At 39.1% G+C, this 17,252-nt stretch overlaps 1 protein-coding gene across 1 annotated transcript in view; it reads right to left on the bottom strand.

The window, feature by feature from the left end:
- Positions 1 to 16,995, bottom strand: part of golga7bb (golgin A7 family, member Bb) — a 35,572-nt gene extending 18,577 nt beyond the window's left edge. The window contains exon 1 of the mRNA XM_051125839.1: positions 16,835 to 16,995. Within this exon, the coding sequence (XP_050981796.1) occupies positions 16,835 to 16,846 (12 nt within the window). The 5' untranslated portion in view covers positions 16,847 to 16,995. The remainder of the gene's footprint in view (positions 1 to 16,834) is intronic.
- Positions 16,996 to 17,252: the final 257 nt, after the last annotated feature.

Here is a 17,252-nt window from a genome sequence, read left to right as displayed (position 1 = left end):
ATGCTTTAGCGATCTCAACAATATTTTAAACTATGCTAAGTCTCCAATCAAAAAGTCTGGCACTACAAGAAACATCTCAGACAAAAGTTGATAATTAAATGAGGCACAACTAAAAGAGCCACCCCTGAGCTGATTTTATGAATGCAGCAATAAATTCAACTACATGTTGTCATTATGACTTCACACCATTTAGCACTGGAACAAATACAAAGAAAGTCAGAATTAGCAACCAAAGCTTCATAAGGATGGACGTGAATGATAATTAGTCTTCACTGTTGCCACGACACACAAAGCCTTTTAGTTGACGCCAAATGAGACAAGCCTAATTATCCCTGCACTCCTCTGTGGAGGCATCGCTCACAGAGACTCCAGCTCAGGTTGAGGACACTCATAATAGCTGTTCTGCTGTCTGAAATCCCACAGCAGCTGTTAGCATAACCACAAGCAAGTGGCTTATCTGGCCACACGACTGGCCACAGTTGGATTTCTCCCAGAAGATATGATAAATTATTCACACTTGGGAGGTCATCTAAACTGTTATCCGCATGTTAAAAGAACTGTTTTTGATTGCTATCAAAGTTTTGTACAGTTTGTACATTAGTACAAAGAATTACTACACAAAAGCTCTGTCTGACCAACATGAAAAGCGACCAAAGTTTGGTTTGACTTTGTGCCATTTAAGGTCATCCAGAAATGAAAAATCTGTTATAATTTACTCACGCTCATGTTGTTCCAAACCTGTATGACTTTCTTCAGTCTGTAGACAATTTAAAAGAATAGTTAAACCAAAAATGACAATTTGCTGAAAAGTGACTCACCCTCAGACCATCCAAGATGTAGTTTGTTTCTTCATGGGAACAGATTTTAGAAAATTTAGCAAATCATCTCCTCATCTATGGATCTTGTGTAGTGAATGGGTGCCAGAGGAGGCAATATTATGGATTATGGACTCACAATTGGTCTAGAAGCGCTAGTTTAAAATTAAAAGTCTTAGCGAACTGGCATCGCATGGATTAGTTGAGGATGATGTTGGATCAGTTGTTTAAACTTTCCTTTTTAAGAAATTTCATTTTTTTTGTGTTCCAACATTGACCCAATGATTTTTAGACATCTTTTGAAATACCTTGTTCTGTGACCCATGGAATCTGATCTTTTCAATTCCAATTTGTGCCACTTCCTTATGTGGTACTAAATCCGAAACAGGTCAGATGTTTTGTAATGTGACCGCAGTCTGAACAGTCATTTTAATGCGGAATTAATCCAACTTTTTTATGTCCCAACGTTTGTCACGATTCTGTGCTCATGGGAGTCACTTCAAAGATTTCACATAAACAAAGTTATCAAGACAGTTGCGAAAAATAGTGTCAGAACTCGTAAGTATTACAGTGACAACACTATAAAACGTTACCTGATCTCATGATGAAAACAGCGGTGGGACTTTTTCGCAAGATGCAAAATACGTACCAATAAGTACATATCACTGCAATTTTCAACAGAAATTAACACTAGAGACAGTAAAATAGCAAGCACTTGTAATTGTTTTTATAAACAGTTATGATTACAGCTCCGTATGTTTCGCTTTCCAGACGTAACAAGCTTGCTCAGCACATAACTGGACTTAGGATGCAAACTCCTTGGGTACGAATCCTGTGGAAAAACATGACTCACGGTGAAAGAGCTGAAAGATGAGAGATCGAAAAACAAGCTAAAACGGCATGCTTGCGATTGCTTTTTTACATCACATTTGCGTTTGTTCATACTATCGGGTAGGTTTAAGTGTGGTCAAAACATCACAGAGCATTAGCGTTATAACGCCACTCAATGGACATTTTAAGTCAGTGAAATTGTGGTGACATACAAAACATCACATATAACGTACCATATGTACTGTTATGATCTGGTCGGTGAGCTGCGGACTGCTCACCACCAGACGTCGCTCTCGCCTTTTTGTCACGCACGGACTGTCACACTACACCCCGGACTACACTCCCCATCAGCCATTGCACTTCACCCCCGTCCAATCAGAGACAGTATAAATACCCCGGTCTTCCTGTCACTCCTCGCCGAGTATTGAATTGTTACTATCGTTCATACAAAGCGTTTCCCCTTGCCATTCTGTGTTTTGTTTTCTTGTTGTTTAAACTCTCGCCTGTCTTCACGGATTACTCTCTGCCTAGCCCTTCTCTGATTTCGTTCGCCGCTGTATTGACCCTTGCCTGGATTTAGGATTACTCTTGTCTCGTCGTCCATACACCTGCCTGCCGTTGTCTGACCCTGCCTGCCTGACCATGTCTATGTCCAATCCCGTTAATAAAAGTATGCAAATGGATCCGCTCGTCTCTCGTCTCCACGTTACAGAATACTCGGCCACAAAAGGATCCAGCAACTTTTCATCCGGACATTCATCAGGTATGGACTTAGATAGCATCCTCTTCAGAATCAGACAAGGACCACAGACACTTGAACAATACATATGTGAATTTCTGGCTGTATCAAATCACTCCTCCCTCCCGGACTGTGTCTTATGTGAGATCTTTTGTGATGGCGTAAATGAGCCTTTAAAGGCTAGGCTGAGACGCAAGGGACCGCGCTCATCTCTAGCTGCATTTATGGACTTTGCATTGTTGTGTGTGGGCTCGTCGTTTACTGTGGGGGTCGCGGAGGAGGAACACGACAACACGGTAACGGCGGCCGCTCACCCCGCTCACAGAATGGCGGCCGCGCCGAAGCGCGACGCCACAGACACACTGGCCGCCTGGCTCGTTCGTGAAATGGCGGCCACACTAGAGCACGCTCGTGCTATGACGGCGACTACGGATAGCGCTCCGGAGCGCGTCTATGCTATGACGCCGACAGCAGAACCCGTGCGCAAGATGGCGGCCGCGCGCGTGCGCGCTCACAAAATGGCGGCGAAAACAGAGCTTCGTCACATCACAGCTGCCGTACCAGAGCAATATGAGGTTACAGCTGCATTTCCTGCGTCAAGTCAAGTCAGAGCTGCTCTTCCTAAGGCAAGTCAAGTTAAAACGGTGTTTTCTGTGTCAAGTCAAGTCAGAACTGTGGTTCCTGTGTTAGATCAAATTACATCTGTCGCTTCTGTCTCAAGTCAAGGTACAGACATCACTCCTGAGCCAAGCACTGTCAAAATGGCTGCCGCGCCAGAGCCAGCACTGCACAAGATGGCTGCCACGCCAGAGCCAGCACTGCACAAGATGGCTGCCACGCCAGAGCCAGCACTGCACAAGATGGCTGCCACACCAGAGCCACTGCACAAGATGGCTGCCACGTCAGAGCCACAGCACAAGATGGCTGCCACGTCAGAGCCTGCTAACGCATCGCCAGCCAAGCCAGTGCCAGCTAACGCCACGTCAGCCAAGCCACAGCCTGCTCAGGCCATCTCAGTCAAGCCACAGCCTCTTCACGTCGTGTTTCCTGCCCCGGAGTCTGCACCTATCATGGCCGCCCTTCCTGAAGTGGTTCCTGAGTTAAGCAAGGTCACAGCCGTGGTTCTTGAGTCAAGTCACGTCCCGCCTGACATCCCAAGATCACTGCCTATCATGATGGCCCACGTGCTGGACTCACCCCTAATGGCTGTATGGGCAGCAAAAGTGGCAGCTACTCCTGATTCCAGTCAAGTCGCAGCTGCGTTTCCTAAGTCAAGTAAAGTCACAGCTGCCACCCCCGAGCCAAGCAAGGCTACAGTTATTCCCAAGCCAAGTCAATCCTTAGCTGACCTCCATAAGCCAAGTCGAGTCACAGTCGCTCCTTCAGGTCCAAGTCACGTCTGGCCAGAGCCTCCTCACGTCTCCTCTGAACTCCCAGAGCTCACGCTCCCAAGTCACAAATCCAGTAATGTCACAGCCGTCGTCCCTGCGCCTAGCAAGGTCACAGGTGGTCTCCAAAAGTCCAGCCAAATCACAGTTGGTCACCACCAACCAAGTCAACCCACTACTGAACTTCACGAGCCCAGTCACGACTCGTCTGTCCATCCAGGACCAAGTCACGTCTCGTCTGACCACCCAGAGTCCCGCCATGCATCACCTGACGGTCCAGAGCTAAGTCACGCCCCGTTCGACATCCCTGGGTCGCGGCCTTTCATGATGGCCAGCGTACTGGGTCCACCCCCAGTGCTAGTAAGGGCAGCCAACATCTCGGCGGCTTCAGCGTCTCCTAGACCAACTGTTAGTGAGGTTCTGCCCCCAGCTGCTGCTCTTCCTGTCATGGCGGTCGCCATTTGGTGTGTGTGGGCTGCACACTGCGCTCCTGAGGTCACGCCTGTTCCCAAGCCTGCGCCAGAGCTCCCTTCTGATCACAAGCCTGCGCCAGAGCTCCCGTCTGATCACAAGCCTGCGCCAGACCACAAGCCTGCTCCAGAGGTCCCGTCTAGTTTCAAGTCTGTTCCCGATGCCTCGTCTGACCACGAGACCGACCCAGAGGCCTCACCAGTTGGAGAAGCCGCGCCAATGCCTCCTGAGGTGTCAGCTTCGGCTGTAGGTCCTCCTAGGGAGGCGGCGTTCTGCCTCAAACTCTCTGCTTCTCCTCTCATTCTGTCTGCCTCCTCTGTCACTGTTCTCCCCAGGTCCCAGTCCATGACGCAGCCTCCTGCTCCGCCCGGAGGACTGCGGTGCCTCCTGCTCCGCCCTGGAGGGCGCTGGCGCCGCCTGCTCTGCCTTCGGCTCCGCCCTGGAGGGGTCTAGCGCCGCCTGCTCTGCCTCCGGCTCCGCCCTGGAGGGCTCTAGCCCCGCCTGCTCAGCCTCCGGCTCCGCCCTGGAGGGCTCCACCGGCTCTGTCCTGGAGGGCTCTTGCATTGCCTGCTCTGCCTCCGGCTCCGCCCTGGAGGGCTCCACCGGCTCTGTCCTGGAGGGCTCTTGCATTGCCTGCTCTGCCTCCGGCTCCGCCCTGGAGGGCTCTAGCGTCGCCTGCTCTGCCTCCGGCTCCGCCCTGGAGGGCTCTAGCGTCGCCTGCTCTGCCTCCGGCTCCGCCCTGGAGGGCTCTAGCGTCGCCTGCTCCGCCTCCGGCTCTGTCCTGGAGGGCTCTTGCATTGCCTGCTCCGCCTCCGGCTCCGCCCTGGAGGGCTCCTGCCCTGCCGGTCCTGCCTCAATCACCGGGTCCCCCGCAGGGACCTGGCCTTCCGGCCCTTGCTCTGTCTAACCCCTGCCCCACCGCTCCCCTGGACTATGGTTTGTTTGGAGCGTCTGGAAGCCGCTCTTTGGGGGGCTATGTTATGATCTGGTCGGTGAGCTGCGGACTGCTCACCACCAGACGTCGCTCTCGCCTTTTTGTCACGCACGGACTGTCACACTACACCCCGGACTACACTCCCCATCAGCCATTGCACTTCACCCCCGTCCAATCAGAGACAGTATAAATACCCCGGTCTTCCTGTCACTCCTCGCCGAGTATTGAATTGTTACTATCGTTCATACAAAGCGTTTCCCCTTGCCATTCTGTGTTTTGTTTTCTTGTTGTTTAAACTCTCGCCTGTCTTCACGGATTACTCTCTGCCTAGCCCTTCTCTGATTTCGTTCGCCGCTGTATTGACCCTTGCCTGGATTTAGGATTACTCTTGTCTCGTCGTCCATACACCTGCCTGCCGTTGTCTGACCCTGCCTGCCTGACCATGTCTATGTCCAATCCCGTTAATAAAAGTATGCAAATGGATCCGCTCGTCTCTCGTCTCCACGTTACATGTACATTAATCTGTTCCAGGGGAAAAAAACAAACTCTCTTTTAGCCCCACTTAGCAACATTTCACATCAAATATGTCACAAAACCTACATGGTGGTAAGTATTTTACATCTTGCGAAAAAGTTCCCACAGGTACGTTTTCATCATAAGATCAGGTTGCTCTGCAAGTGTTGCCAAATCCACAGATTTCAAGCGGAATTGGGCTACTTTTTCACGGTTGCCACGGGTTGTTTTTCAACTCTGTGGGTTGAAGCGACCCCGCTAACACAATATTTACCCCCTGGAACCCGATAGGGTTCGTTTTGGACTAGTTTTAAGTAGCAATTGGATGGATTTGTTGTGAAAACGTGGCAACCCTGTTTGTATTGTCTTTTTGCGCATATGAGTCAATTCAGAAACATGATCTGTTCGCACTGGAAATTTGATGTTTGCCATTTAAAACAACATGAACAACTATAAAAAAAAAAATAAAAATTGGAATTGAGCACTAAGGCTCGCAATGTGAATGTAGCTTAAGTAATACAGGAGGTTCAGCAAATGCTGACTTTATTTGGTATTTAAATTATGTGTTTATTTATTTATTTATTTATTTTGGTGAACTATCCCAAGTTTATACCACAATACAGTTTTGTCCACAACAGGCAATACTGATAATACAGAGGAAATTAACAATTAATTATTTCACAGATAAATTCAAAACATTGCATTTGCGAATATACAGTTGAAGTCAAAAGTTTACATACACCTTGCAGAATCTGCAAAATGTCAAGTATTTTACCCAAATAAGAGGGATCATACAAAATTCATGTTATTTTTTATTTAGCACTGACCCTGAATAAGATATTACACATAAAAGACATTTACATATAGTTCACAAAATAAAATAATAGCTGAACTTGATAGTTGTTCATGAGTTTCTTGTTTGTCCTAAACAGTTAAACTGCCTGTTGTTTTTCAGAAAAATCCTTCAGGTCCCACAAATTCTTTGGTTTTTCAGTGTTTCTGTGTATTTGAACCTTTCCAACAATGACTCTATGGTTTTGAGATCCTTCTTTTCACACTGAGGACAACTGAGGGACTCATATGCAACTATTACAGAAGGTTCAAGCGCTCATTGATGCGCCAGAAGGAAAAATGATGCATTAAGAGCCAGGGGGTGAAAACTTTTGAACAGAATGAAGATGTGTATATTTTTCTTATTTTGCTCAAATATCATACTTTTTTTTAAATTTAGCACTGCCCTTCAGAAGCTACAGAAGATCCATGTTTCCCAGAAGACAAAATAAGTTAAATTGACCCTAATCTTCAAATTCAAATTAAGGCTCTTAATGCATTGTGTTTCTTTCTGGAGCATCAGTGAGCGTTTAAACCTTCTGTAATAGTTGCATATGAGTCCATCAGTTGTCCTCCGTGTGAAAAGGTGGATCTCAAAATCATACATTGTTGGAAAGGGTTCAAATACATAAAAATGCTGAAAAACCAAAGAATTTGTAGGACCTAAAGGATTTTTTTCTAAAGAACAGCATGCAATTTAACTGTTCAGGACAAACAAGGGACTAATGAACAGCTATCACTAAATAAAAAACACAGCTGTGGATCATTCAGGTAACAACAAAATATTAAGAATCAAGAGTATGTAAACCACTGAACGTGGTCAAATTCAACTATTATTCTCTATGTCTTATTTAGATCAGTACTAATTAAAAATAACATGCATTTTGTATGATCCCACTTTTTTTGGTAAAATAATTAACATTTAGCAGATTCTACAAGGTTTATGTAAAATTGTGCATGTGCATATCTAGTTCATAAAATTAAAACAACTTCATGTACATCTATACTGCATGCGCCTATCAAAATGATATAGCTTTGTATACACTAAAAAAAAAGAAAGATGCAAAGATTTCAGGATCAATTCAGTGTTGCTTGTTATTTCTTTTGTTTCCTTGCAGTTAATTGTAAAAGTTACTAGCAATTTCAAAGTAAAAACTGTTTTTACACCTTTTTAATGTACAACAATAACATTTATCAACATTATTGTAAGTGGCAATTTCTGCCAGCTCTTGCCATTTTTGTGTCCAATTTGCATCAGACGGTCAGTAAACGGATCGTAGGTGGTTAGTGGGCTTAGGCTATAAGTAAATCCTGAACTGTCAAAGCCAGCATGGCTGTAATTGGTGAATAAGTCTGAAAGGTGAATGAGGGTACAGCGACATTCCTGAAGTGAGACTATTAGCATCATCGGCCATCACAACTCTCAGCAGGGAGATGGTCATGGCCAATTAAAATTCATCAGTTGAGGAAAAGGTTATGAATTTTAATGAAACTTTCTGTCCAGCAAGAACATCTGAGGGGTCAGAGGTTGTTTCTGGATGCTGCCAATATTGAGCCATATTTCATAAGTAGCTGAGCAGATCTGCAGAGGCATATTAGGAAGAAAGATGTGTACATTCAAAACTTCATTGGCTCTCGGGGCATTTCCTCTTCCTTCCCTTGTGAATGGGGAAGATGATTTTAAACAGATGTGACAGAGGCAGAACATTTACAGCTCTCGGGTTTCTTACCACAGAAAAAGAGAAATGCTGATGTGCTCTCAAACCCTTTGAGAGACACCGTAGAAGCAGCAAAAGATAGACTTGCTTCAGTTTAATGGGGGTTTATAGACCGACTTGTTATAAGTGAAGGGCTCCAATCGACTGAGAGAACAAAAACCTCTTTCCTGCCCTGGAGGCCTGGGTGTTTAGCAATATTTTGGACTCATTACACAGGGGATAAGTAAGTCAGCTAGCTTATGGGCTCAGTTTTTAAGCAGCATATAAGAGACACTAAAACCAGTCAAATTAAATAATATGTGTCAATCATATCATGTTAGTACTCACTGATGCACAGGCCAGCTGCCCTATGCCATTAGACTCCCCGCAACTAGCTACTGTAATACGTAGGGTTGGGTTTTGACCCAACCGTATGTTTAGCAAAATGCTCCTCTCTAGGTTTCATTTTTCTGGCTGACTAATGAGTTTATGGTCACCAAATGCTTTTTCTGAGGTAAATCAATGTGATTTTATATAACATTGTTTACAAGCTGTTGACAACTTTGCACAATTGAAACACTGATTGAGTGATTACATGAGACAGGATATGGATTTCGGTAAGTTTCGGTAAGTACTTTTTCTTCTAACATACCTTCGGATGTTAATGTTTATTTTGTACTGAAACTGAAACTTAAAGCAGAGGGGATGATCAGTTCACATGGGCCTCATGCAGGCGCTACAGCGATCTGTCACTCCACATTAACCAGCACCAAAAAGCAGTTATTGTTCGAATATTGTAATAAAATGGACAGAATTTGAAATTTGACTTTGTTTCATATCAAAAGTAATAAAGAACAAAGTTTATTGCGATTTTTTGGATGGGAGGTGCGCTACAATGTTCTGTTCATTAACTTAAAACAGGCTAGAGACTAATCAGTTCTTGGGATTTAATCAGTATCATTTCGTAAAAATAACAATTAATTAAAATCGAGAAACCCACAATTTTTACCCAGCCCTAGTAATACAGTATGGAGCTTTTTAGGTCCATTATCTAGACCCACATACACAAGACACCTGTCAAAATGTGATTGTGGACATGAAACAAAAATAAAGGAGTGCAAAGAAATTCATTATTCTTATGATCTTTACATATTAAACATATTTTAAATAAATTGTGCTCTTCTGAAATGTTAAATTCACTGAAGAATCCTTAAAAAAAAACTATCACTGGTTTTCAACATCGATAATAATCAGAAATGTTTCTTAAATAGAATGATTTCTGAAAGATAATGAGATACTGAAAATTCAGAGGAATAAATTATACTTTAAAATAAATTAAAAAAAGAACACAGATATTTATATAAACTGTAATATTATTACAAAATCGTACTGTTTTATATATTTTTGAATCAAATAAATGCAGCAAAAGCAGTAAAAATGTGAAATATTTAACTGCTATATAACTGCTTTCGATTTTAATGTATTTTAAAATGTAATTTATTCCTGTGATCAAATCAAAATTTTAGCATCATTACTCCAGTCTTTAGTGTCACATGATCCTTCAGAAGTCATTCTAATATGCTGATTTGCTGTTCAAGAAACATTTTTTATCATCATCAATATTTAAAACAGTTGAGTACTTTTTTTTCAGAATTCTTTGATGAATAGAAAGATCCAAAGATCAGCATTTATCTTAAATAAAAAAGCTTTTGTAACATTATACAATATAATAGACTATTACTATTATACATTATATAGTATAATTGTCATTTATTTATTTATTTTTAGGAAAGAAATTATAGAAATTAATACTTTTATTTAGCAAGGATGCTTTAAAGTGATGATGAAAACATAATTTTATAAAAGATTTCTATTTCAGATAAATGCTGTTCTTCTGAACTTTCGATTCATCAAAGAAACCTGAAAAAAAAAAACATTTTTAACATACTACTACTACTACTACTAATAAATAATGGATCATGTAAGGAAAATTCAGCTTTAAAATCACAGGAATAAATTAGATTTTAAAATATATTCAGTAAAGATATTAGAAAATTGTACTGTTTTTGCTGTACTTTAGATCAAATAAATTCATGAATTGGTGAGCAGAGGAGAATTTAATTTTTTTTTTTAAATATTTCGACTAGTAGTGTATATGTATAGTATGTATAATCATAATATATAAATAATTATAGAATTATAATTATTATATAATTAACAAAAACTGTAAATGTTTCAAAACAACTGTAAATTCTAAATACAAAACTTTGCATAAACTGTTAAACTCAAACTGTCGTTCTTCTTTACTCACAAACAGATCAATAAGCATTTGATACCAGTCTTGCACACAGATGCCTTTATAATCAAACACTGCTGATCTTGAGTACATTGTGTTATCCATGTTAATTAAATACCAGGAGATTATGAACTGACTTTCTGTTCCCCCAAGAGACTCATTTGCGTTTAAATGGAATGCGGCTGCCTTTTGAAGCTTGTTTATAAGTGAATGATTGTCATACCAAATAGATTTGCACAGAAAATCTGATGAACAGTTCAGCTCAGGCAAAAATAGACTCACAGGAATTGCTTTAAATTTGTATTTAGCATTAAATGCAGAAAAGTATTTGGTCGCTTAACCACATTTAAAAATATATGAATCTCATTTGATAGCGAATATTAAACCAAGTAGTGTAAACCTTTAAGGAAAGACAGCATATGTACACACGTTACAAACAACCTTTCATTATTATTATTATTTTTTTTTTAAAAGTAATAAAATATACAGTTAAAAATTAAGCATCTGGATCTGAAACGACTCGATTTGTGTCATGTATTCTTGATTTTAAGCACCATTATGAAAAGCTACCATTGCGTAACTGGGTAGATTACATTTCGATTGTTAACTTGTAGCTGACCTCACATGTGCTAAACATCTGTCATCAACTATAAACTGAACAGAAGGAGAACTTCAGAATGATTCTGCAGATATGTAAGATTCATTGAGTGTAAACAGTGCATGGATGCCATGCCTTTAGAAAATGAAGCAGCTCTTGAAAGGGCAGCGTGTCGTTCTCTAAGCGCTAGCAGTGATGCTGAGTGCACATGGCCTCGGGGTCACATGAAACAAATTACAGGTTGCCTTAGCTGTGACACTTTAAGAGGGCTGTTACACAGTAGAACTGCTTTCTGTCGTGCTAGTTCATTGCTTGGCTTGTCCACCCTCTCTCACTCCCTTCTTTCTAGATCTAAATATCTTTTTACCGCACATTCAGCTCGTCTCATAATTGTAAATGTGTTTCACATCAGCATATATTTTCTGGTTAGGTCAATTTGGTTTAATACAAGCAATATACATCTGCATTACTGAAATGTTGTTTTACAATCTTGTTTTGTCGTTTCTATTTGCTTCTAATGAACTCAAGATATTCTGGAGATCACAGTTAACAAGTAACGCAAATCAAAAACAGTTCATTGTGTGTGTATATATATATATATATATACATATATATATATATATATATATATCATTAGATTTGGCACTGGGTGAAAGCATGTAACTGGAGATGTCTGTGTTGGATTTACTTATAGGAAATAAAACAGTTCAAGGATGTGTGCAAAATATTTATAAAACCATCCTTTTGCCATTCTAAATATATCATTTATATATATCATTATCATCTCGCCATTTCAACCTCATTATATAATTTTAATTAAAAAAAAAAAAGTGTCTTGTGTCACTTTTGGTGAATTATATAAATGCAAAAATGCTATTATATTATGTATAAATATTATATTTTAAAAGTGCAAAAAGTGTATTCTTGTTAAGAACAAGGTTGGTCTAGCAAATGAGCCAAATTATTATTATTATCCTTCCAATGGATTAAAACAACTCATAAATACATTTTAATTTTCTCTAAAAATGCTATTATTGTTATTTTTATTATTATCATTATTATTATTATTATTATTATTATTATTATTGTTATGTTGTGTTTCACTTTTTCTGAATTATATAAAATTCTGATAATGATAATAATTGTAGTATTATTATTATGATTATTGTTGTTGTTGTTGTTATTATTATTTGTTGTTTTACTTTTTCTGAATTATGTGAAAGCAAAAGTGTAGAAAATATGCAAAATTATTATTATCCTTCCATTGGACAACATTTTATTTTTGTTCTAAAAAGGCAATCAATCAGTCAATTAATTACTACTACTAATAATATAAAATTATTATTATTATCATTATTATTATTATTGTTTTGTTTCACTTTCTTTGAATTATGTAAAATAATAGTAAAGGATATGGTTAGTGTAGCAAATAAGCAAAATTATTATTATTTTATTTTTGTTCTAAAAACGCAAAATAAATATATAAATATTATTATTATGTTTCACTTTTCTGAATTATATAAAAGCAAAAAAAAAATCTTCATAAAGAACTGTTAGTTTAGTAAATAAACTATTATTAAATTATTATTATTATTACATGGCTTTTTATGTATTTTTTATTGTTTATAATAATAATTATGCTAATAATAATAATATTGTTTACTTAAATTGAATTATATAAATGCAAAAAGTTTTCTTGTAAAATAGGGCTAAGGATAGTCTGTAGTAAATAGGGTAAATATTATATAATAATAATAATGATAATAAACACAGCTATGGACAAAACAAGTTTCTTTTTTTGACGTGTTTTTGTATGTGTACCTGGTATTCCCTATGTTGTGGGGACCAAATGTTCCCACAAGCAGAGTAATACCAGTAATTTTTGATCTTGTGGGAACATTTTTAGTCCTGATGAGGAAAACCCAGCATGTATGTGTTTGAGTGCAGCTACTAACCCCTTAAAACACAACAAATCAATGTGGGAGTGTTTAATAGCCATGCTATGTGCCCCAGCACAAGGGTAAAAACACTGTTGACTTTGGAGTCTCATCTAGACAAATAAATAGCAAGCAAACCTCCAAAGACTGTCTAATGCAGCAGCTCTGCATAAAAACAGAAACACATCACACATCAGTTGTCACACTAGCCCCAGAACATAAAACAACCTGATTTATTTCCAGCAGTAGTTATTTTAAGGATTAACTGCACTTGATTTGAGGTGCTTGTCATAGAAGAAGCTAGAGAACCGTCTAAAGAGGCCTCAGAGTTTTTGGCACCGAATGCTAAACTGACCAGTGAAGCGAAGGAAAGACTCTCGGAGCGTTCCTGGAACACTGCGATGACTCATTACAATATTTTTTAATGAAAACTAACCAGATGTAGGACAACAAGACCACAAGATGCCTAGAGCAAGTGCATGACAACTATTCTTGTGACAGCGAAAACCTTTTTTTCCAGCTAATGTTGGCTAGGTGAGAGTCAACAATCAGTTTCAATATCCTAGTAAAAGTAAAATCTAGGTTGCTGAGGGATACAATTGTTTCCCTGAATATATTACAAACCATGGAATCTCATTGTGTATTCTCACTGGAGGGATTTGTCTTGCTTACCTTTTGAATAAATCTGTAAACAAGATGGCTGAGTAAACAGAAAGTGCATGCAATCTCTACAGATGCCTAAATATAAACCATTTATTATGCTGTTTGGATAGGAGTTGACGATGCATTAAGAATAAAGGGCAGCCATACAGACATTATTCTTAAATAGAAAAAATTAAATGGTATTTGAAAGATACGCCGTGAGAGAAAAGAGATGTGGGTGCTTGTGCATATTAAAAATGACCATGATCAATAATGATGCATATAATGTCAACTACATATAAAAAAATATACATCATAATAATAAAATAAGAACACTGTGGTATTCTCGTGAACATGCATCTAAGACTTACACGGTAGAGAAGAAACTGTTCAATAAAGTTGAAAAAGTTCAAAAAGTCACAGTTGAACCACCGATGCCACATGAACTATTTAAACAATGTCCTTACTACCTTTCTGGGCTTTGAACATGTCAGTTGTATTGCTGTCTATGAAGGGTCAGAAGCATCTTCGATTGAATCACTTTACTTTGTGTTCTGAAGAAGAACAAAAGTCTTACAGGTTTGGAACGACATGAGGGTGAGTAATTAGTAATTACTGACAGAATTTTCATTTTTGGGTGAACTATCCCTTTAACCAAAACCCCAGATGTCGTATCCATTATGTTCATAGTCTGAAATCGCATACTGTCTGAGTAGGTACTACATTTGAATCTGATCTTACTTCGCAACCATTAAGATCATAAGTTTTCATACACCTTGCAGAATCTGCAAAATGTTAATTTTACCAAAATTAGAGGGATCATATAAAATCAGTTATTTTTTATTTAGTACTGACCTGAATAAGATATTTCACATAAAGGATGTTTACATATTGTCCACAAAAGAAAATAATGGTTGAATTTATAAAAATGACCTTGTTCAAAAGTTTACATACACTTGATTCTTAATACTGTGTTGCTACCTGAATGATCCACAGCTGTGTTTTTTGTTTGATGATAGTTGCTTGTGAGTTTGTCCTAAACAGTTAAACTGCCTGCTGTTCTTCAGAAAAATCCTTCAGGTCCCACAAATTCTTTGGATTTTCAGCATTTCACACTGAGGCCAACTGAGGGACTCATATGCAACTATTACAGAAGGTTCAAACACACTGATGCTCCAGAAGGAAAAACGATGCATTAATAGCCGAGGGGTGAAAACTTTTGAACAGAGTGAAGATGTGTACATTTTTCTTATTTTGCCTAAGTAAATATCATATTTTTTCATTTAGTACTGCCCTTCAGAAACTACAGAAGATACTTGTATGTTTCCCAGAAGACAAAATAAGTTAAATTTACCCTGATCTTCACATTCAAAAAGTCTGTTTGAGCGTTTGAACCTTCTGTAATAGTTGCATGTGAGTCCCTCAGTTGTCCTCAAGATGGATCTTAAAATCATACAGTCGTTGTTAGAAAGGGTTCACATACACAAAAATGCTGAAAAACCAAAGAATTTGAGGGACCTGAAGGATTTTTCTGAAGAACAGCAGGTAGTTTAACTGTTCAGGACAAACAAGGGACTAATGAACAACTATCACTAAACCAAAAAACAAACAAACAAACAAAAACAGCAGTGGATTTCATTCAGGTAACAACACAGTATTAAGAATCAAGCATACGTAAACTTTTAAACGGTCATTTTGCAAATTCAACTATCATTTTCTCTTGCGGACTATATGTAAACGTCTTTTATGTGAAATATCTTATTCAGGTCAGTACTAAATAAAAAAATTACATGCATTTTGTATGATCCCTCTTATTTTGGTAAAATAATTTTGATAATTCTGCAAGGTCTATGTAAACTTTTGACCTCAACTGTAGTATGAATGGCAGTATGAATAAAATTTGGATATACTACGTCTGCAGTGTCGTTGCTGTTTACTGTTACATAACCAACCAGTGTTAGTTTCTTCGCTTCACTGCCATTCATAAATCCTCTCCCGTGGCCTTATGACAGGGTAAAGTGTCCATTGCACTTCAGAATCCTACCAGTAGTAGTAAGTAATCTGGGTAATTTTTGCTCTCTTTCCCGCTATAACGAATTCAGACATACTACTCTTTTGACAGGCTGTTTTTCCACATACTACAGTATATAGCAAGGAAGTTTTTGATTTTCTTGCAAATGTCTTGATAGCAAAAGTAGCTTTTAGAGAGATCAGGAAAAGACAAAGGTCAGGGTTGCCAGGTTTTTACAACAAAACCTGCCCAATTGGTACTCAAAACTAAAACTTTTAAGGTAAAATACACATTTTTTAACAGGGTTTCCCTGGTAAAATTCGCATTTCAGGGGCTAAATATCACATTATTGGGGTCGCTTTAACACGCGGCAACAGTGTTGAAATTTCGTTCCCATTTCGTGGGAAAACCGCAGACTTGGCAACACTAGCAGGGGTTGTTGTATTGTGATTTATATGGAAGGCGTAATACACTTAGCACTTATTATTGCAAAATAAACTGATCAAAATATCATTGTTTGTTTTGATGTCCCACTTTTACACAGCTACCAAATAAATAAATACATTTACACAAAATATGTATTTTTTGTATTTAAAATATTTATTATTTTTATTGGCTTACTTGGAGAGACAGGTGCACAGGAAACATGGGTTTCCCCGACCAACTGTTAGTTATACTGTTACCACGGTCATTAATCGGAAATATATGAATGGCGCGACTGACCAATCAGAATCAAGTATTCAAAAGCACCGCGTGATAAATTCTTTTAGTTCAGCATCTGTTGGTTCTTTATTCAGTCTGTTCATTTTTGTCTCTGTCCAGGGTGCTGAATAATACATCAGTCTGTCTGTATCATTCACACTTTCTTCGACAGATCCTCTTTTTTGTCCACGAAATACTGAAGCTTCACTTTTGGCTGATTTCAGTGGAAAACTCCGTGTTCGTCGAAATCAGCCTTTAAAGAAAACACCGTGTCCATTTCTTAATTGAACGCGTCTCATCTAAAGCGCTTTCAGGAAACATCGTGATCCAGCCCCACAGCAGGTGTCAAAATAACTTCATCCAAACCGCGCGAATGAAACGGACCCGCTCTCCGCACGAAGCTCAAATGAATGTATTAATGATTCTTACCTCTGTCGCCATGATGCCTGAGACGGTGGTTGATGTGTGGTGGATCTGTCCCGGTGCTGAAATCCTTTCCACTCGTGGGACAGTAACGGACGGAGAGATGAACGCGCTGGAGAGGGTGGAGCAGCGTCCTACTGATGGAGGAGGAGTGACTAGTACAGAAAGTACAGATGTGCTTCACTTCATGTCTGTAGATACACTGGATCTCCGTAGAGAGTCTGAGAGAGAGGGGGAGCAGGACCACCAGAGGAGTATATTACTACATAAACACTGGGGTAAAAAGTGCTTCATTCTTTAGATGTTGAGACGTTTGCAGTGAACACACTGTAATAATAACAATACATTAAAAACAAACTAATGTATTCCATAATGTGTTAAGGTGATTTAACTTGTTTATATTTTTCAAGTGAAAAAAAATTTT

Source organism: Labeo rohita, chromosome 13 (genome assembly GCF_022985175.1).
Source record: "Labeo rohita strain BAU-BD-2019 chromosome 13, IGBB_LRoh.1.0, whole genome shotgun sequence".
Taxonomy (NCBI): Eukaryota; Metazoa; Chordata; class Actinopteri; order Cypriniformes; family Cyprinidae; genus Labeo; species Labeo rohita.
This window is presented reverse-complemented; position numbering and strand designations above follow the sequence as displayed.